Here is a 20,336-nt window from a genome sequence, read left to right as displayed (position 1 = left end):
CCTGGGCGAGGTCGGAGGTAAAAGGCGGAACCGTGGCTCCTCGGAGGCCTGCAGGAGCTCGCTGAGCCTGGGAGGAGTTCAGGTGGCCCCAGGGCCTGCTGCCCGCACCAGTGGTCTCGGTCCCCTCGTCCTAGCTCCAGGCCTTTGGCCCCTGGGGCGTGGCGCCAGCTCCCCTTACTGATCAGACTGCCGGGTGGGGTAGGGACTGCCAGCCCCTTGAAAAGCAAAGAGACCTGATTACTTGGTGTCCTTTTTCCTTGTTTTTTTTGTTTTGTATTTTTTGTGCGTCTGGTTTTGCTTTTTTGAGCCAGGGTCTCACCGTGTAGTTCAGGCTGGCCTCACACTTGTGGCGATCCTCCCGCCTCAGCCTCCCAAATGCTGGTATTACAGGCTTGTTCCACGCAGGCTTTGTCTTTGTTAAGCAATAGCTATAGATAACATCCATCCAAGCTTGGGGTCTCCAAGGCCACTGTTGAAAAGGAATTATTAAAAAAAAAAGAAAAGAAAAGAAAAGGAATTATGCTTTGCGTGCACCTATAAGGTGATATGGTCCGGGAAGCCCAAAGCCCAGACTGCAGATGAGGTCTTGGACAAACCTTGAGACCGCAGAACAGACCAAAGGGAACCATCCATCTGGGGTAAACATGGGCCTGGGAGGCCAGCACAGTCCATCTGCCTTGTAAAAGTGCAATGATGTCACCTGCATGGTGGCACACACCTGTAATCCTAGCACTCAGGAGGCTGAGACAGGAGGATTGCTGTGAGTTAGAGGCCAGAGTGGGCTGTATAGTGTGTTCAATGTCAGCTCGATGGCACAGTGGACCTTGCCTCAATCAATAAATGCTAGTGCAGCAAACCACCCTACGACATGGATAGGGGTGGAGTCCATTTCTCTGCCGGTATGGTCATTCAAATTATTACATACACTTGGAAAGTGATCACACTCTCACCATTGGTGAACCAGGCCTGTTTCGCTTGCCACATGCCTGGTAGGCCGAGTCACTGAACTGATGCTTTGCAAAAGAGAGCTGATTCATGTGGTCAGGAATGTGGAGCCGGGAAGCCAAAGCTCAAAACTGCCTCTCCAGGGACCAGTTTGGAGATGTGGATGGGAGAGAAGCGGGGTGACAGAAAGAGAGGGGGAAGGTGGGGGGTCTGCGGCAGCTGCCTGAGTGGGGCACTCTGTTCAGAAAGCGATGGCAGGGCTGGGATGCAGCTCAGTGGCACTGTGCCTGCCTGGCAAGCACTAGATTCTGAATTCGATCCCCGGTACAAAAATCAAAACAGCTGGGGATTTATCTCTGTGGTTCCGCCGCCTGCCTTGAAAGCGCAAGGTCCCAAGTTCAATCCCCAGTACCAAAAAGGCAACAACAACAATAAAACAAAGCAGAAAGCGACGGCATGAGTGTGATCCGAGGCTGGCGTTGAGGGCCTTCCAATGCCAGCAGGTCCCCCACTGGACACTCGTGTCGGCCCAACTGAAAGGTGGTGATTTCAACACAATGTCTAGGACCAAGCTCATAGCGGACTAAAAATAGATTGCTCAGCAGTGTGACCTCCAAAATTAGTGATTGGGGTTTTTGTTTGTTTTCTGAGATACGGTCTTGCTATGCAGTTCAGGCTGGACTTGAGCTCATGGTGATCCTCCTGCTTTTGCCTCCCTTGTGCACAACCACCTTCAGCATAATGAAAGAAAAAGAATTGTTTTTAGGGCTGGGGATTTAGCTCAGTGGTTCTGCTGCCTGCTTCACGAGCACAAGGACCTGAGTTCGATCCCTGGTACCAAAAAAAATAATAATAATAATAATAATAATTGTTTTTGTTTTTCTTGTTTTGAGACAGGGCCTCACTATGTAGTTGAGACTGACCTGGAACTCACTGCAATATGCAGCCCAGGCTGGTCTCGAACTCACAGTGATCCTCCTGTCTCAGCCTTCTGAGTGCTGGGATTACAGGCATGTGCCACCATGCCTGGCTAAAAGAATTGGTTTTAATACTGGGGAATTAATCCAGGGCCTTCATACTGAGCTGTATCCTAGCTTTTATTTATTTATTTATTTTTTTGAGATACGATCTCACTACATTTTCCAGGAAGAACTTGAACTTGTGGTCCTCTTGCCTCGGCATCCTGGGGTGCTGGGATTACAAGTGTGTGCACCACCACACTCAGCTCATCATTGTCTTTGTTTGTTTTTTGAGACAGGGTCTCGCTCTGTTCAGGCGGGCCTTGAACTTACTATGTAGCCCAGGCTGGCCTCAAACTCATGGTGATTCTCCTGCCTCAGCCTCCTGAGTGCTGGGATTACAGGCATGCACCACCACACCTAGCACCACTGCCTTTGTTTGTTTGTTTTGGTACTGGGGATCGAACTCAGGACCTTGAGCTTGTGAAGCAGACAGCAGAACCACTGAGCTAAATCCTTGGCCTGACCTTCTTAAAATCATAGTAGTTGCCCATCTGTTCCCTTATGTATCTTGTTGACCCTGTCTGTTGTTACAGCAAAGTGCAACAGCTCAGTGTTACAGCCAAGAGTTACAGCTATCCAGAGGTCTCTGGAGGCAAAGAAATAGAGCGGCACTTGGAGAGATGCAGGGAAACTTTATTACACCAGTGGGCTCAGAGGAGTTTGTACTCCAGTGTCTGAGCCCTGAACATAAATCAAAGCAACCTCATATAGAGATCTATGGGGCAAGCGGTTGGGCCGACCTACTGGGCGAGCATGCTCATCGGGGCAGATGGGCAGAGTTAATAGGACATTCACGAAACCTTAGGCAGAAACACCTGCGGCACAGACATTCACATTGCTTGAATATTTTATGGCAAAAACACGGGGGGGGGGGCAATGCGTGCCCTGTTGTGCACTGTCCTGTGTTTGTCCTTATCACCATGACTGTCCTGGTGCATAAAATCAACACCATTCACAATCAGTGTACATTATGCAAGCATTTTCGGGTGCTCTAGTAAATCCTGCATGTATTCATGCTTCAACCCGCAGACAATCAAGACATAAAAGCACATAGCTGGATGTAGTGGTGCACGCCTCTAACCCCAGCACTCAGGAGGCTGAAGCAGGAGGATTGCCGCAAGTCTGAGGACAGCTTGAGCTCCGTACTGAGCTGAAGGCCGGTCTGAACTGTATGTCTCAAAACAATAAATAAATATAGCACAAAAGGAGATTCCCCTCCTGGATGAACCTGGGAGCTTCTGTAAGAAGTGGCCCAGGTACCAGGCCTGGCCTCACCCTGATGCCAACTCCTGATGAGCTGAGTGACCTCCAGGCCGACAGCCACACGTAAACTCAACAAAGAAAGGCCGACACAGAAGTGGGTAAGGGCAGAAACAGAAATGGGCATATTTCGTCTGCCTGAGGTGCCAGGTAGCCAGGAGGCTGCCGTTACCAGAGACCCCTTGCTGCCCACACCCTGGGGCTGGCTTGGTACCCAGGCCCTGCAATCCCATCCTCTGGCTGACCCCAGACCTGGCCCGAAGGGGGCCAGCGGGGCGTTTGTTTACTTGTTTTTGTTTCTGTTTGGTTATTGATCAGGGTCTGAACTTCCGGCTAGTTCTCTTTGTGAAGCTTGCACCCACCTGCAGTGGGTGAGGGAGACCCCAATGCTGGTCCCTTACGATCCTCCGGCCCCTTTTCTCACAGCCCCCTCTCCCCTCCCAGCCAACCCCGCTGATCGAGCACCCGTCTTCTGTTGTCGGGGCTTAAACATAGTTTGGCTGGGGCTTTATTTGCAGGGTCTGACCTGCTGTGCAGATGCTCACTATGACTTCTGGCCAAGGTCTTCCCTCTCAGACTCCTGGTCTGAGAAAGGGCAAGGGCCTAAGGTCTGTTCAAAGCAAACCCAGGCAGGGCAGCGCATCCCTATAATCCCAGCACTCTGGGAAGCTGAGACAGGAGGATTGCAAACTCAAGCCCAGTCTGAGCAATTTAGCCACTTACTGAGACCCTCAACAGTGAAAATTTTTGAAAAAGAGGCTAGAAGGATAAGGCAGGAGGATCATTGTGAGTTCAAGGCCAGCCTAAACTATATAGTGAGAAGCCGGACATGGTGGCGCCTGCATGTAATCCCAGCACTTGCGAGGCTGAGGTAGGAGGATCGCTGTGAGTTTGAGAGCAGCCTGGGCTACATAGTGAGTTCCACATCAGTCTCAACTACGTAGTGAGACCCTGTCTAAAAAAAAAAAACCCAAAACACAACAACAAAAAAACTATATAGTGAGACCCTATCTCAAAAAAAAAAAAGGGATTAAAATGTAGTTCAGCCAGGTGTGGTGGCACAGCCTGTAATCCCAGCACTCGGGAGGCTGAGGCAGGAGGATCGGTGAGAGTTCGAGACCAGCCTGAGCTACACAGTGAGTTCCAGAGCAGTCTGAACTACATAGTGAGACCCTGTCTCAAAAAAACAAAAAACAAACAAAAAACCCAAAAGATGTAGTTCAATGTGAAGGTCCTGGATAGAATCCCCAGTACCACAAAAAACAAAACAAAACAAGACATAAAACACTTTAGAGCTGGGCACGGTGGCAGGTGCCTGTAATCCCAGCACTTAGAGGCTGAGGCAGGAGAATCAAGGCCAGCTTGGGCTACAAAGTGAGACCCTATCTTAAAAAAACAAACAACAATAGCAACAACAACAACAACAACAAGTTAGAATAATTAAATTTAGGAGCTTATTCGAGCAAGGGAAAAATTCATGAATTGGGCAGCACCCTGAACCAGGGAGCAGCTACAGGATAGGTAGAATTTGCAGGCAGAAAAAGCAGAGACATCATACAGAAATCACCCCATTATTTATAATTTCCTATGCTTTATGTAGACTGTGTGTGTGTGTGTGTGTGTGTGTGTGTGTGTTGAACCCAGAGCCTTTGCACTGAGCTACATCACCAGCCCTTTTAAAATTCTTTTATTTTGAGATGGGGGTCTCGCTGAGTCACTAAATTGCCCAGACTGAGCCTGACCTTGCAGACCTCCTGACTCAAGCCTCCCAGAGCTCAGGGATTACAGACATGAACCACCATGCCCTGGGTGGATCCGGTTTTTTGTTTGTTTGTTTGGTTGGTTGGGTTTTTTGTTTTCTGGTTTTTTTTTTTTGGCAGTTTGTAGCCTGTGATTGGCTGAATACTCTGGGCTGTGATTGGCTGAGAGGACTTGTTACAAGAAAACAATCAGGTTGGGCCCTGGACAGGTTGCAGACTGTTGCCATATTAAATTAGGTCACAGTTCACTGCCTATGGAGGCCACTTAATGAAAGAGCCCCCTTTCCGGTTCTGATGTTTTCTTCGTTGTGTGGATTCACCCAGACTTTTGTGTTTGAAAAATATCAATGTACAGAGAAATTGCAAGAAAAGTACAGGAATAATGAGATTCATCAGGTATTATCTCCCTCTCTGCTCGTCCCCTCATCTCCCTATTCCTTTTTCCGGGGACTAGGATAGAGTGAGTTAGCAGATATTGGACTCTCTACCCCAAAATACGCCCTCCACACATCTCCCCGGAACAAGGCCACTGTCCTCCGAAGTGTAACTGCCAAGCTGAAGCTGTCACCGGGCCGTCTCCTCGGCCGATCAGATCAGGTGCTGCTGACGACTGACTGCCAGGTGTCACAGGCCCCAGGCGGGGAACCCTTTCACTCTGATACCAACCGTGTCCTGATCCCCGCACTTTCCCTCTGGTGATTTCAGTGTTGCTGGTGATCCCGGCCCCCACCAGCTGCCATCAGAGTGGTTTATGAACTGCTTCTTGTCAGGGGAAAAACTCCCTTCCTAATCCTCTGAGGCACACAAACTCCTCTGTCCTCAGCAGTTTGGCAGGGAATCCCTGGCCTGGTCCGGGCCTTGGCTCCTCCCCAGAGGCTGGGAGGTGGGTGGGCAGAGACTGCAGCCTCCACTTGCCAGAGAGCCCAGCTGAGGTAAAGCAACTCACCCCAGGAGCCGGAGAGCTACAGCCCTCCGCCGCCGACCAGAGGGTGGGGAAGGAGGCTCCCAGACCAGGTCCAGCTCAGTGTTTATTTTTTGTTTTGTTTTGTTGGTTCTGGAAATCAAACTCAGGTCCTTGCGCTTGTGAAGCAGGTAGCGAACCACTGAGCTAAATCCCCAGCCCTCAGGTCAGCGTTAGGGCCTGGGGTGGAGCTGTCCTAGGTTCCCCCCCACCCCACCCCCCGCCATTAGGATGTAGGTTTTACACTGTCAGGTTCAGTAGAAGAGCAGGCCTATAATCCCTGCAATCTGGGAGGCTGAGGCAGGAGGACTGCAAGTTTAAAGCGAGCCTGGGCACCTTAGTGAGACCCTGTCTTGAAAACAAAAACCATAAAAAATGGACCGGGGGAGGGGTGGACAGGGACTTGGCTCAGTGGTGTCATCGTGGCCTGCCTCACAAGTACAAAGTCTTGAGTTCCATCCCAGGTACAAAAAAAAAAAAAAAAGACGGGGTGAAGCTTGGTGCAAAAGCCCTGGGTTCAGCCTGGCATGATGGTGCACACCTGTGATCCCAGCACTCAGGAGGCTGAGACAGGAGAATCAGAAGCTTCAGGCCAGCCTGGGTTACATACTGAGCTCAAGACCAGGTGAGACCCTGTCTCAAAAAATTTTTTCAAAAAGCCCTGGGTTCAATCCCTAGTACCTCAAAAACAAAACAAACATAAACTGTACCCACAGTTAAATTCTTTTTTCCCATAGTTAAATTCTTTTTTTCCCACAGTTAAACTCTTTATTCAGATAAACAGTCATGTTTTAGCCTAAGTACATCCCAAATATTGCTCAGAATGTTTTATATTTAAATAGTTGTACTGGGCCGGGAATTTAGCTCAGTGGTTCCGCTGCCTGCCTCGCAAGGGCAAGCTCCTGAGTTCAATCCTCGGTACCAAAAAATAAAAATTAAAAAGAGTTAAGAGGAAATCTCTCCAAAAAAAATAAATAAATAAAATAAAATAGTTGTAGTAAAAGTCACAATGTCTGCATTGTTCGCACCCGGGCTGGCGTTGCCAGATGAAATATAGAACATGCACAGTTAACTTTCAGGCCAATAGTGAATGCTTTTCTCCTCAGGTGTGGTCATCAGATGGTGAAGTCTCCAACTGGGGCCTTGAATGCCAGGATGAGCTACCCTTCTGAGGAAGGGACAGAGTTTGCAGGGCAGGCGCCACACATCCAGAAAGTGCCCTCTGGCCATGGGAGGAGGCAGGGCAGGGGACAGTTTGGGACACTGGCTGGTGATATGGTCAAATCAGGCCAGCACCAGGGGATAAAAGGAGCTTTCAGGAGCAGGACCCACGGGGCAGAGGCCTAGGTGCAGGGGAGGGCAGGTCAGGGCCTTGGGGCTGAAGGAGGGGCTGAGGGGCCCTCAGGGGGAGGAGGGGCCAGTGAGGGAAGGGGAGGCCAGCCTGGAGAGAAACAGGAGCAGAGGGGGCTGGCTCTGAGGGACCCGAAGGGGAAGGGAGGTGTCCCTGCAGGGGCCCCAGAGTAGGACAAGGCCTCCACCTCTTGAAGGTGAAGCGAGAGTCAGGTGCTAGAACCAATGGGCTAAATCCCTGGCCCACCCCGGCGCTTGCAATGGGAAGAGATCTTATTGGTAAAGGGAGAGAGGAGCAGTCATTCCAGCACTCTGGAGGCCGAGGCAGGAGGATGCAAAGTTCCAGCCCAACCTGGGCAATTTGGAACTTGGTGAGACCCTGTCTGAAATGAAAAATAAAAAGTGCTGGGGAGGTAGCTCGGTGCGAAGGCCTTGGGTTCAATCCCCAGTGTTGAATAAAAAAACAAGAGAGAGGGTTGGGGAGAAGGGGGAGGGGGCTGGGGAGTGGTGTGGCGGGTGCCCAGCGTGGGAAGAGCTCCGAGGCAGGAGTCCCAAGGCTGACCCCAGTCCTCCTTAGAGGCCGCTGTGCACTGTGCGATCTCCGCAGCGCAGCCGGTCCTGTGGGAACCGGAACCTTATCAACCCCTCTCATCAGAGGGTGTGGAGCCCGCCCTATCCTGGAGGATCCATGACCCTTGGTGGCAGAGGCCTCTGCAGGATCCCTGGGGATAGGGAGCCCGCCCAGACGGCAGAGCCCGAGAACAAGTCACCCCTCTCCCGGGCAGCCTGTCCGCACCTGAAGCACAGAGACCAAGGCTCACACAGCTGGGGACGGTGACCCTGGGGCTCGAGCCAGGATCTGTCCACTCCTGGGACTTGCTGTATCCCCCAGCTTGGGCACCGGCTGTGCCTTCGGACTTAGCCTTCGGGTTTCCTCTTTGGTGTCTGCCTGGGATGCCCGTACCGGACAGCAGAGTGGACGAGGGGCTGGGGGTGAGGAGAGCTGTGGGTGCTCCGTGTCCCCCACAACGCCAGCTCTCCCAGGCCAGAAACATCCATCGATAAGCACGTGGCTCTCCGCTGCAGTCCCGAGTCCTGAGCAGAACTGCGGGGTGCCCTGGCGAGGACAACTCTGCCCTGCTGCCGGACCTGCTCAGGGTTAAAGCCGAGACATGAAATTGCTTGGGCAAACAGAGAGCAAAGCCTTAAAATCCTCCCAGCCATTCAACCCAAGCACCAACGGGTATGGGTGTCAGCTTGTACCAGGGTCCCAGAGCCGCCTCAAATGACCAGCTGTGTCGCAGTTCAGGTGCACTGAAGTCCCCAATCCGGGTCCCCATCGTCACGTGGCCTCTTCCCCTCATCACTGGCACCAATCACTGGATTTAGAGCCCACCCTAAATCCAGGATGACCTCATCTTGAAATCATAACACCTACAAAGTCCCTATTTCCAACCAAGTTCGCACCTTGAGATCCACCACGATGGGGACTTGCTAGAAACTACAGGCCCCCGCGTGCTTCCCGCGGAAGAGCCTCCTGTTTGATGGGAGCTGTTACGCTTCATCTGCTGAGCCGCCACGCGCTGTTCAGTAACCCACCGGAGGCCGCATGTCCTGAGTCACCGACAGCCAGGCTTGTTGACCGAGTCCATGTTCTCCACGTGGGGCATAACTGCCGGGGACAGGAATCTAACTCACGCTGGCAACACATAAAGGGATTTTCTTGAAGGTCCCTGGGTGGCCTGCATGGAAGGAGGGGCTCTGAAAAGGGTTGGACGGTAACCAGAGCCAAGACCTCTATCTCCCTCCCCACCTCTCTACCCACAGAGCTTTCTCTATCTCCCACCATGGGCATCTTGACACCCAGGCTCTGAGACTTCTGGAGCCAGGTAGGCGGATCACAAGCATCCTCAGGAAGGGACCCGATTGGTCTGTCTTTCCAGGAGCTCACCTTTGGCCCAATCAGCATGTCCAAAAGGTTGGTGCATTCTAATTGGCTCAGTTTGGGACAGGTGCCCACTCTTTAGCCAATCACTGTGGGGAGGGGGTGGCGGCCAGTGGAGCCTAACTTCCTGTGGCACCGCTGGCCTAGGGCAGAAGGTGGTGGGCGTGGTCTGCAGGAGAAGGAACCCGTCCACTGGGGCCACCAGAAGGGAGGCAGTGAGTCCGCTGCCACCCGGTGGGGAGCATCACAGGAAAAGGCTCCAGCCCTGGTTAGCTGTGTGCCCTGGGCCATGGAGAGGATGGGATGGCATAGCTTGGGGACTTTATGCAAACCAAGGAGGAGGAGAAGCTCTGTGGGGTGAGCAATCGAGGTCTGGCAAGGGGCCCACGTGGAGAGATAGGATCAGAGATGATCTGGCCCCTGCTTTCTGTTTTTCCTTGGATTTCCCCTTTCCCCTTCCCTGTGCCGGCTGCCCCAGGGAAAGACTTGGCTTGGGAAGCTGCCACCTGAGCCAGTGGAGAGAGGTTCCTTCCTCTGGGCAGAGAGCTGCTGTGACCTGGAGGGAGAGAGGCCCCTGTCTTGGCCACAGAGAGGAATGTAGTAGGGAGAGGCCAGGGAGGGCTGCTCCTGGCCTGTAACATGCCTTTGTGCAACCCGAGAAAAGCGCCCAGCTGCGGGGGTGGGTATCCCCTTCCCACGATGGGACCTGGGGCTTGGCCAGCGGCCGGCTGGGCTTTGAGCCAGGGCTGTGTGGGTGACCCCGGGCCAGTAGGACCCAGTGGGAGGGCAGAGGACACAGCTCACAGCTCAGCCCTGGCCCTCCGATCTGTGAGGGTGGCGGTCTTAGCAGGAACCTGGAGGATGAGGGCTAACCCGGGATTGAAACGCCTGAGGCTCTTGTGACGGCTCCTGGCTAGACGCCTCTCCAAGCCTGTGCAGTCATAGGTGGGGCTTTCTCAGAGGCGGCTGTGTCTACAGTGTGGGACTTGTGCAGCGCTGGGAGTAAAGGTGGCGAGACTCACTCAGGCCACCGATTGGTTTGGCACAGCCCTAATCCCAGGAGCCTAGAAAGGGATAAAAGGGGCAGAAAAAAGCTGCTGAGGTCTCTTGCTTTCTTTGGGGTGGGGTGGGGGGTACCGGGGATCGAACTCAGGACCTCGCATGTGCGAGGCAGCGGCAGCACCACTGAGCTAAATCCCCCGCCCCAGAGGCATTTTGCTTTTGCTGTCCTGCCTGGAAGGAGCTGTTTCTCCTCTGAGAAGCCCCTCTGCCATGTAACACTCTGCCTTGGAGGCCGCGGATGATGGACGGAAACCTCTACAAACAGCTAAATAAACCTTTCCTGCCTTAACCTTGAGGGTTGGGTATTTTATCTCAGCAACAAGAGTAAAGTAACTAAGACAGCCTGAGAACCGGTGTGTTTCCTGCCCACCTGGCAGAGTTCTTGAAAACTGAAACTGTCCGTTAGGAAACACAAAGTTCCTTTTTCTTTTCTTTTTTTTTTGAGACAGAGTCTCACTGTGTAGTTGAGACTGAACTGGGACTCACTCTGTAGCCCAGGATGGCCTTGAACTCACAGCGATCCTCCTGCCTCAGCCTCCTGAGTGCTGGGATTACAGGCGTGCAGTACCATGCTCGGCTAAAATACTTTCCTTGTTAACTTTTTTTTTTTTTTGGTACTGGGGATTGAACTGGGGTCCTTGCAGTTGCGTGGCAGGCGGGTAGAACCACTGAACTAAATCCCTGGCACAAATAGTTTCTTGTACAACTGCATTTGTGGAGTATATATAATTCCTGCACAGCGCACACCAAAATCCATTTTACTCTCCCATCCACCCAGGACACAGCAAGCCACTGCCCATCTTTATTTATATTTTATTTTTCCGGTACCGGATATTGAACTTGGGTCCTTGCACTTGCAAGGCAGGCCACCGAACTGCTAAGCTAAATCCCCGGCCCGCCACTGCCCATCTTTCAGGGAAGGAAGGTGAGCCAGAGACACCCAGACCCCTTCCTTTCACTCACTTCCCATCAGCTATTTTTCAGCTATTTACCTAGTTTTTGTTGGTGCTGGGGATCGAACCCGGGGCCTGACATTGAACTTGGGTCCTTGCACTTGCAAGGCAGGCCACCGAACTGCTAAGCTAAATCCCCGGCCCGCCACTGCCCATCTTTCAGGGAAGGAAGGTGAGCCAGAGACACCCAGACCCCTTCCTTTCACTCACTTCCCATCAGCTATTTTTCAGCTATTTACCTAGTTTTTGTTGGTGCTGGGGATCGAACCCGGGGCCTGACACCGGCTAGGCAAGTGCTCTACCGCTCAGCGACACCGCAGCCCTCTTTTCACAATTTTAGGCGCCAGTTACAGCCGCCACATCCTGCTGGGCCCCAGCTGGGGAGCTTGGTGGACAGCCTTGGCACGCTGAAAAGTGCCCCATCTTCAGCTGTGCGGCCCAGTGCGACTGCCCTAGCACTTGGCTCTCTGAGACCAGGTCCTCCCTCATTTATAATGGGGTAATAGTGGTGAACAGTGGAGTTTTTTCCCTCTCTGTTTTTTTTTTTTTTTTTTGGCAGGGGGGTTGTTTTTTTAAGACAGGGTCTCACTATGTAGTTGAGACTGACCTGGAACTCACTATGCAACCCAGGCTGATCTCAAACTCACAGCGATCCTCCTGCCTCAGCCTCCCCAGTGCTGCAATTACAGACATGTGCCAACACGCCTGGCTGCAGGCTCATTTTGTGTATTTTCTGCCCTGGTCCTAGAGTAGCCGTTTCTCCTAGGCCTTTGGTTCCTCTTACTGAAGAATGATGTCACACACAACAGGGTATCGCTGAGCGCTGTCACATGCTACGAATAGAGACTTTATCTACCTATCAGTTTATAGCTGCTCTTCTTGTTTCCACCTTTTGGCTGTTCGTGTAGGGATCTAGCCTCCCATGACTGCAGTCACTACTGCCATGCCTGCCCCCAAACAACTCGTGTGTTTTTCCTGCCTAGTTTCCCGCAAACCATAAAGAGATAAAAACCACCAGAGAAGTACCTAGAGCGGTACACAGGCCCTGGCTCAGGAACGCGCCTGGCTCTGACATCAGCTTAAGATAAATCAGGAGCATTCCAGCAAGATGAAGTCACTTTTGTCCTTTCTGACCCAAACTGCAGGATCCAGCTGGTGTTCTTTGGGAGGGGGCAGGGTCTCACTATGTAGCCCAGGCTGGCCTCAGAATCCCAGCAATCCTCCTGCCTCAGCCTTCCAAGTGCTGGCATTACGGGTGTGCGCCACCACGCCTGGCTCATTGATTTGAATTCCCTTCTTGGCAAATGGCATGAAGCATCCTTTCATGTGCTCTCTGGCTGTCTGTACAGCTTCTCTGGAGATGTGTCTGTGCTTCAGATCGTCTGCCCATTTTTAATCAGATCATTTGTCTTGGTGACTGATTTTTAGGGTCCCGTTCAGGGTTGCCTCTGAGGCCCTCCTTGTGCTGTACCCTAGTCCCAGCTCTGAGCTGCAGGAAGGAACAGGGTACCCTGAGTCTCGGGGTATCGTGGTAGTATGAGAATTTGGTGACCACAGCAAGGGTCCTAAACCCAGGACGGAGGCGGGAGGGGCCCAGCAGGATGGTCTGGCCCTGCACAGCCTCGGGAAGCCAGGAAACACACCAAGGTCCCCCAGCAGGTGAGGGCAGGGTCTGCTGGGTTCGCGCACCTCATCCCTCTGTCCCCATAGGGCCCCCCCACCTGCTCTCCAGGCCAAGCTCTACCCGCTTTATTTGCTTCCTGCCTGAAATTCCGCATATTTGTCTGTAAACCGGTTTATACCTGGGGTGTTCTCTACCATAACAGAAAAAGTGCAGTGATTCCTGCGAAAATAAACTGGAGCCCCCTGGAAAAGCTCAGTGACAGGCCCGTGCTCTCAAAATGCCTGCCAGTTCAGTGAGCGAGATGCTAGGGCTCCGCGATAGCTAAATACCCAGAAGGGCTCCTGGGTCCCACCGCTCCTAACGCGGCTCCGGCTCTGATCCCATGTCGGAGAGTCCAGCCCGGACACTGGGAGAAGCACTCAGGGGTCCCAGCCCGACCTTCTAGGACAGGGCCTCATCAACAGAGTCACAAGGGACTCTCAGGTGAAAGCAACAAAAGCCAGACATGGTGACATGCGCCTGTGGTCCCCACACTGAAGAGGCTGAGGCAGGAGGATCACCAGAGAACTTGAGGCCAGCCTGGGCTCCATGAGAGCCTGTCTCAAAGCATAAAAACAACGGCCAGGGATTTAGCTCAGTGGCTCTGCTGCCTGCCTTGCAAATGCAAGGTCCTGAGTTCAATCCCCGGTACCAAAACAAATAAATAAATACAAATAAATGGAAACGAAAGAACAGGAAAACAAACTGTGCCAATCCCTACCTGTGGCTCCCCTGCAACCAACTTTTAGCCGTTTCGCCCATGGGTCCCCTTGTGTTGGGCATCAGTGCTGCGCTCCGTGGGTCTCTGTCGCCAGTACTGTGGGGTGACAGAGAAATAGGGGTCCCAAGGTCAGCGAGGGGAGAAAGCGGTGGGCAGGACCGGCTCTGGGCCTACAGGCACCTTTGTCCTTTCTTGGTGTTTTGAGACAGGGTCTCCTATGTAGTTGAGACTGAACTGGAACTCACTGTGTAGCCCAGGCTGGTCTCGAACTCACAGTGATTCTCCCTCCTCAGCCTCCCGAGTGCTGGGATGACAGGTGTGCGCCACGACGCCCGGCTCCTTTGTCCTTTCTTGGTGTTTTGAGACAGGGTCTCCTATGTAGTTGAGACTGAACTGGAACTCACTGTGTAGCCCAGGCTGGTCTCGAACTCACAGTGATTCTCCCTCCTCAGCCTCCCGAGTGCTGGGATGACAGGCGTGCGCCACGACGCCCGGCTCCTTTGTCCTTTCTTTGAGGTCCCTGTTCCCATGGCTACTTAGTGCCCCCACTTGATCATAAGAACAAAGGACTTGTTCACAGGCTGAGGCGGGAGGGTCCCAAGTTCGGGCCAGCTTGGACAACTTGGCCAGACACTGTCTCAGAAACCAAACATCAAAAGGCCTGGGTGTGTAGTGATGTAGCTGGGTGTGAAGGTTCTGGGTTCAATCCCCAGTACAAACGAACAGGAAGTATTTCTGCCCCAGGTGCTTCCGTCTAATTCTTCTGATAGAAAGCACTAGAACCTTGGAGTTGCCAACAGGAGGTTGGGTCGGGGATGGTATGATCTGGTTCAGGGAAGCAGGAGGCATCCTGGGGTCTCAGGCAAGACAGCCAGGCTGGTGGGGCCCGGGATGGGGGCGGGGCCAAGCTTCTATTCCACCTGGGAGAGCGCAGTCCCGGCCCCCAGCGCCCCCACGTGGACAAGTGTGAGAATGCCCCAAAACGGAAAGGAAAGGGAAGGAAACCTCGAGGGCCAGCCCTGCGCTGGCTCTGGGACCCCAGGCCCACCTCCGGCTTACCAGTTTAGCCCTCACATACTTGGGAGTCTCCCCCACCCTACACCATTTCTTTTCTTTTCTTTTTTTTTTTTGAGACAGGGTCTCACTATGTAGTTGAGACTGACCTGGAACTCACTGTGTAGCCCAGGCTGGTCTTGAACTCACAGCAATGCTCCTGCCTCAGCCTCCTGAGTGCTGGGATTACAGGTGTGCACCACCACACCCAGCTACACCATTTATTTTCATTGACCTGAATGGCTGGTGACAAAATGACAAAGCCGCCCTGTGTGAGGGCGCACATCTGTAATCCCGGCATTCAGGAGGCTGAGGCAGGAGGATCGCTGAGAGTTCAAGGCCAGCCTGAACTACACAGTGCCTGGGCTCCAAGGCCAGGCTGAACTAGATAGTGAGAGCTTGTCTCAAAAAAATGAAAACAAGGGCTGGGAATTTATCTAGTGGCACCGTACCTGCTTCCCAATGCAAGGGTCCTGAGTTTGATCCCTGGTACCTAAAAAAAAAAAAAAAATTTTTTTTCTTTTTTCCAAGAAAAGGGGTCTAGTCTGATTCGGGCCCCTAGCCTGAGCCCCACTGCGGATTGGTCCCATCTTGGGGTCTCCTATAGCTCAGAGGAGGAGACTCGGGGCCCCAGCTGAGCTTCCAGATGTGCTCCCCGCTTTGGGGAGCAGCCCTGTCTGCGACAAACACCCTGGGATTCTGCGGGTGACCGGAAGTGGGGTCTGGCAAATTTCACAGGGCTCCGGGAGGGAAAAGGTCTCCAAACCACGTGCAGTTGTTTACAACAGAAACCACCCTTTTGGGGTTAACTCCCCAACTCGCCTCTGCAGGGATCAGGTCCCTCCTGTCCCTCCCCAGGAGGGTCGAAATTCTCCACCTCCCGGTTCATCTCTCAAGGCCAGAAACACAGGGTGCTTTGTTTCAGCCTTCCACCATCTCATTTTACTGTTAGAGCCTCATTTGTTTTTTTGGTACCAGGGATCGGACTCCGGACCTTGTGCTTGCAAGGCAGGCAGTGGAACGACTGAGCTGAATCCCCAGCCCTGAGACTCATCTGTTTAACGAGATCTGGTGAATGTGTCCACCATTTCCTGTGCGGATTCTACGAGAACATTCCTGGGAGCCTGGAATATACCTGTCCCAAACAGTCTCAGCAGCCCCTGGCCACTGCGGCCTCTGTCTCTGCAGGGAACGGGGAAAGGGGACGTTACTAGAACCTCTGCATGGGGTCCTAGGCTACGAGCCAGGCCAGCACAAGGATTAATTACTACAGACAGAAAATGGAACTGGAGAAGAAGCTGAGCTTCGGCCTGATCCATGCCGCGCTGAGCAGCAAAGGCCCTGGGCCCTGAGCTGGCCACACCTTTATTCAGAGCATCAGCAAAACAGAAGCAGCAATGACTCAGGGGGCAGCGGCATCACCAGACCCTTGAGGTCTAGTTGTGACCGGGAGGCGAAAATGGAGTTATAGGGCTGAGGATTTAGCTCAGTGGTGCTACTGCCTGCCGCGAAAGTACAAGGACCCCAGTTCGATCCCCAATACCAAAAAAGAAAAACAACAACAACAACAACAACAAAGAGCGGAGTTATGTCTCCACATGCCATAGCTGGCCTGTAGGCAGGACGACTAAGGCTTAATCATGATTTCATTACGAAATGATTTTTCCCCCAAATCATGTCGAATTGCTCCCGCCACGCCTCTGCCTCCCGTCTTGCTTCTACTTTGGTACTTCCTCCATTCTGCCTTCTGTGACATGCAGCCTATTAAAGGTGGGGATACGGCCGGGGATTTAGCTCAGTGGTGCTTCCACCTGCTTTGCAAGCTCAAGATTCCAAGTTCAATCCCTGGTACCAAATAAATAAAATAAAATAAATAAAGACGGGGATAGCTCAATGTTTGCTCAATGTCCTGCTCTTAAACACCCTTCAACAATTATTTTTTTGTTTTGAGACAGTGTCTATGTAGATTAAATTGGCCTTGAATTCGCAGTGATCCTCCTGCCTCAGCCTCCCAAGTACCAAGATTACAGGTGTGCACTGCCACAATTATTTTTTAATAATTTATTTTTTAAGCAGTGAGGATTGAACCCAAAATCCTCTCTGCTATAGAACCCTTTTTTATTTTTAGTTTTTGGACACAGTCTCCCTAAATTGTCCAGGTTGTCTTTGAACCTTTGATCCTCTTGCCTCAGCCTCCAGAGCTGCCAGGATTACAGGTGTGCGCCACTGAACACAGCTACCATTTAACCATTCCAGCACCAGACGCGGGGTGGTTTCCCCTGGCAGCAAGCAGGCCATCACTTCTACAGCAGACACAGCCAGGTGTCCTCCAAGGCGTCGGGTCCGACTCGACCTACCGCGAGCGGCATCCGACCCTCACGTCGAGGCCTCTGTCCCCAGTGCGCTCCACCACGGACGTCAGCCCTACGCCCACTGTGCCCTGCGCGTCTGACCAAGCAGCTGTGGCACTGCCAGCCCCTTCCTGGGGCACAATTCACTTGCAAGAGCAGCTCAGGCACCTCCAGGGCTGTGACAAAGGACGCACCCAAGGACACAGATGGGAACCAGAGGGCAGGGGAAGCGAGGACGGGCGCCCCCAGCCCTCTCTCCCAGTCTATGGGAGCTGCCATGTGTACAATGCAGAAGCTTCCCGAACTCTGACCCTTTGCACCTTTATGGCCATTTATTGATAGCATGATCACTAGTCCCGACGTGTCAGCATAATTCCATTAAAGGCCTCAGCAGATCAGAACAGAGCGCTCCTGGGGGAGCCTGGGTGCTCCCAGACAGTGAGCTCGGGGACCCATCTCTCTGCTGCCCCCTGCGCTGTGGCCGGAGCTCCATGAGCCCAGCCCCTGTGCTCCAGCCCCAGGCCCTTCCGCCTTGATGTCCCTGCCTCAGAGCTGGCGACCGCGCACCGAACCCCCGAAACTGTGAGCCCATTGGACCCCTCCTCCAAGCTGTGGGTGCTGGACTTTGTGTCCCCACACTGGAAAGGCTGACTAATCCAGGGTGCTGAGGGCACTGGGGACACCGGGGATGGGCGTGGCTTTGGCAGGGCTGGGCGGAGCCTGGGTGGGGGCTGACCAGGAGGAGGATGGGCTGCTCCATTGGGCGGGACCATCAGGGTTCGGGGACCCCCAGCGGCCCACTTGTCTGGCTTGGCTGCTGTAGCTCGGAGGTGTGCGCGCGGGTGAGATGTATGTGGCCACCGGCCGGGCCAGCTTCTCTGCCGCATGGCAGGAGGGGGGCCTCAGAGGCACGACCACTGTGGGTGACAGCTACACAAGTTGTGCAAGGACCTGGTGTGCACAGACAGGACAGTGCAAGGCTGCAGGGCCACAAAACTCCGCCCAGCACAAACTAGGAACAGGGTTTCTTTTCTGTTTCTTCTTTTTTCTTTTCTTTTTTTTTTTTTTTTTGAGACAAGGTCTCACTATGTAGCTGAGACTGACCTGGAACTCACTATGTAGCCAGGCTGGTCTCGAACTCACAGCGATTCTCCTGCCTCAGCCTCCCGAGTGCTGGGATTACAGGTGTGCGCCACCATGCCCGGCAGGGGCAGGGTTTCTGAATGTGGACTGGAGCACAGAACCTCGCTCGATGCCTGCCAGTCCCTGGCCCTCTGGACCTCTGACTTTGCTGAACTGGGAAGATTCATGGTCACCAAGTGCACTGATTAGAGGAGAAATACCAAGTGCCTACCCTAAGATGCCAGGCCATAGGCAATAAAATACAACAACCGTTCCTCATTTCTAAAAAGGACTGTCAGGGCCAGGGACTTAGCTCAGTGGTGCTGCCGCCTGCCTCACAAGGGCAAGGTCCCGGGTTCCATCCTCGGTACCAAAAATAAATAATAAATAAATAAAAAGGACTGTTAGCTGGGCATGGTGGTGCACGCCTCAGAAGGCTGAGACAGGAGGATCACCATGCCTTCCAGGCCAGCCTAGGTTACACAGCAAGGCCCTGCCTATAAAATAAAGTAGACTATTAAAATACAACAATCATTTCTAATTTTTAAAAGACTATCAAAATATGAATCAATTAGCTGAGCGTGGTGGTGCACACCGGTAACCCCAGACTTAGGAGGCTGAAGCAGGAGGATCTCTGCAAGTTCAGGGCCAGTCTGGGCTACACAGTGAGTTAAATGACAGCCTGAACATGGCTAGAGCCTATCTCAAAATAATAATCATAATCCCACTTAAAAAAAGGAAAATGTCAGGCACGGTGGCACACACCTGTAATCCCAGCACTCTGGGAGGCTGAGGCAGGATTTTGGTACCTGGGATCAAACTCAGGTCTTTGTGCTCGCAAAGCAGGCGCTGGAACCACCGAGCTAAATCCCCAGCCCTAGGCATGTATTTATAGAGAGACGAGTTAGGTAGAAATATAGGCAGTCAGACAGGGCTGGGCCCTCAAGGGAGTCAGTGCACATGTTGACAGCACATCACGAACTGTGGCTGCAGGGGCATCCGTCAGAGGCCGGGCCTCAAGGTAAAGATGGAAAGACCAGGGCCTATGCGCCTCCCCAGGGGCTAATGGGTACCACCTGGTCCAGCAGTCTAGACAGATGTCAGTCACCCAGGTGGGCGACCAGGACCCCCTGATCCATCCCTTCCTAAAAGGTCTTTGTTATTTCCAAGTACACTTGCTACGTGACCTGCTTACCCACTGGATCGATATTACCTGATCCGCTCTACTTGTAATCTTACTGGTTGATCACCGCTTTGGCCCAGTTTGTACCCACCTGGTGGTGCTTTTTGCTCTATAAAACTTCCTTTAAGAAGTGGGCTCTTTGGCAACCCACTTCCGGGCCCCTTCCTGTCTCTCGGGAGTTCTCTCTCTCTCGATAAAATTTTCCTATTCTTAACCTCTGTCATTTCCTAGAATTCATTCTTCGATCTTGGCAAACACAAACTCAGCATACCTGACATCTAGCAGGTGGAGAAGCTATGTTATTACCTGGTACATCAGGAGGACGGCAAGGTGGAGAAACTATGAACACTGGGGACGTAACTCAGTGTGAAGGCCCTGGGTTCAGCCTCCAGCATAAGAAACAGGGATGTAGCTCAGTGGTGCCACCAACTGCCTCACAAGCGCAAGGTCCGAAATTCGATCCTGGTACCCAAAAAAAAAGAAGAAAAGAAAATAAACTGGTTGCGTCGGGTACAGAAGCCCACCCCGGGGACGTCACCCATTCCCACAGCAGAGCGAGCGTGGTCCATTTTCTGACCCAGGGTAACACAGGAGTCAGGAGTTGGGGGTCTGGGGGGAAGGCGGGAGCCACCCGGGGATTTGGGGAGCTGGGGACCTCCTGGGACCGACCTCCTGCTGTTGACCCAAGCGGCGCGGTCCGGGGTGGAGAGCAGAAGTGACACACCCAGGTGCGTGGATCCCTGGTACCTACTGCACGTGTGTGCGTGTCTGCACGTGTGTGCGTGTGTGCACGTGTGTGCACGTGCGTGCGTGTCTGCACGCGTGCCGTGGACCACCCACGAGCGTGGGGCAGGTCGAGGTCGGGTGGTACAGCCGTGGTCCACAGCGACTATGCGTTCCCCTCCGGCCCTGTCCCTGACTTGGGGCGGACGCGCTCGAGGACCACGAGAGGTTGGGGAGCAGGGGCGGAGAGGGCGCGGGCACG

General features: G+C 53.1%; 1 protein-coding gene across 12 annotated transcripts; it reads right to left on the bottom strand.

Annotated features, from left to right (window-relative positions):
* Nucleotides 1-26: 26 nt before the first annotated feature.
* Nucleotides 27-19,779, bottom strand: LOC104869253. 12 transcript variants are annotated; one of them, XR_782257.3, is made up of 6 exons: nt 19,658-19,779; nt 15,148-15,188; nt 13,643-13,738; nt 8,095-10,307; nt 320-469; nt 27-215 (listed from the first exon to the last, which is right to left on the bottom strand). XR_782257.3 is itself a non-coding variant. In XM_010634398.2 (6 exons), the coding sequence occupies exons 1-5, from the start codon at nt 19,664-19,666 to the stop codon at nt 8,116-8,118; spliced, it is 621 nt and encodes a 206-aa protein (XP_010632700.1). In that variant the 5' UTR covers nt 19,667-19,779; the 3' UTR covers nt 7,751-7,916; nt 8,095-8,115. The 12 variants fall into 12 exon arrangements, 1 of the variants encoding a protein (XP_010632700.1); XR_782266.3 differs by having other exon boundaries at nt 8,898-10,307; XR_782261.2 differs by lacking the exons at nt 27-215; nt 320-469 and adding an exon at nt 7,751-7,916 and having other exon boundaries at nt 8,095-8,447; nt 8,562-10,307.
* Nucleotides 19,780-20,336: the final 557 nt, after the last annotated feature.

Source organism: Fukomys damarensis, unplaced genomic scaffold (genome assembly GCF_012274545.1).
Source record: "Fukomys damarensis isolate Sample0158 unplaced genomic scaffold, DMR_v1.0_HiC HiC_scaffold_19, whole genome shotgun sequence".
NCBI classification, from domain to species: domain Eukaryota; kingdom Metazoa; phylum Chordata; class Mammalia; order Rodentia; family Bathyergidae; genus Fukomys; species Fukomys damarensis.
This window is presented reverse-complemented; position numbering and strand designations above follow the sequence as displayed.

Coding starts and splice junctions, on each gene's coding strand:
- LOC104869253 (XM_010634398.2), bottom strand. Junction 13,739..15,147: donor ACCCTTGCATTGGGAAGCAG/GTACGGTGCCAC, acceptor GTCACCCCACAG/TACTGGCGACAGAGACCCAC. Junction 9,041..13,642: donor TGGTTGCAGGGGAGCCACAG/GTAGGGATTGGC, acceptor CCTTCCATGCAG/GCCACCCAGGGACCTTCAAG.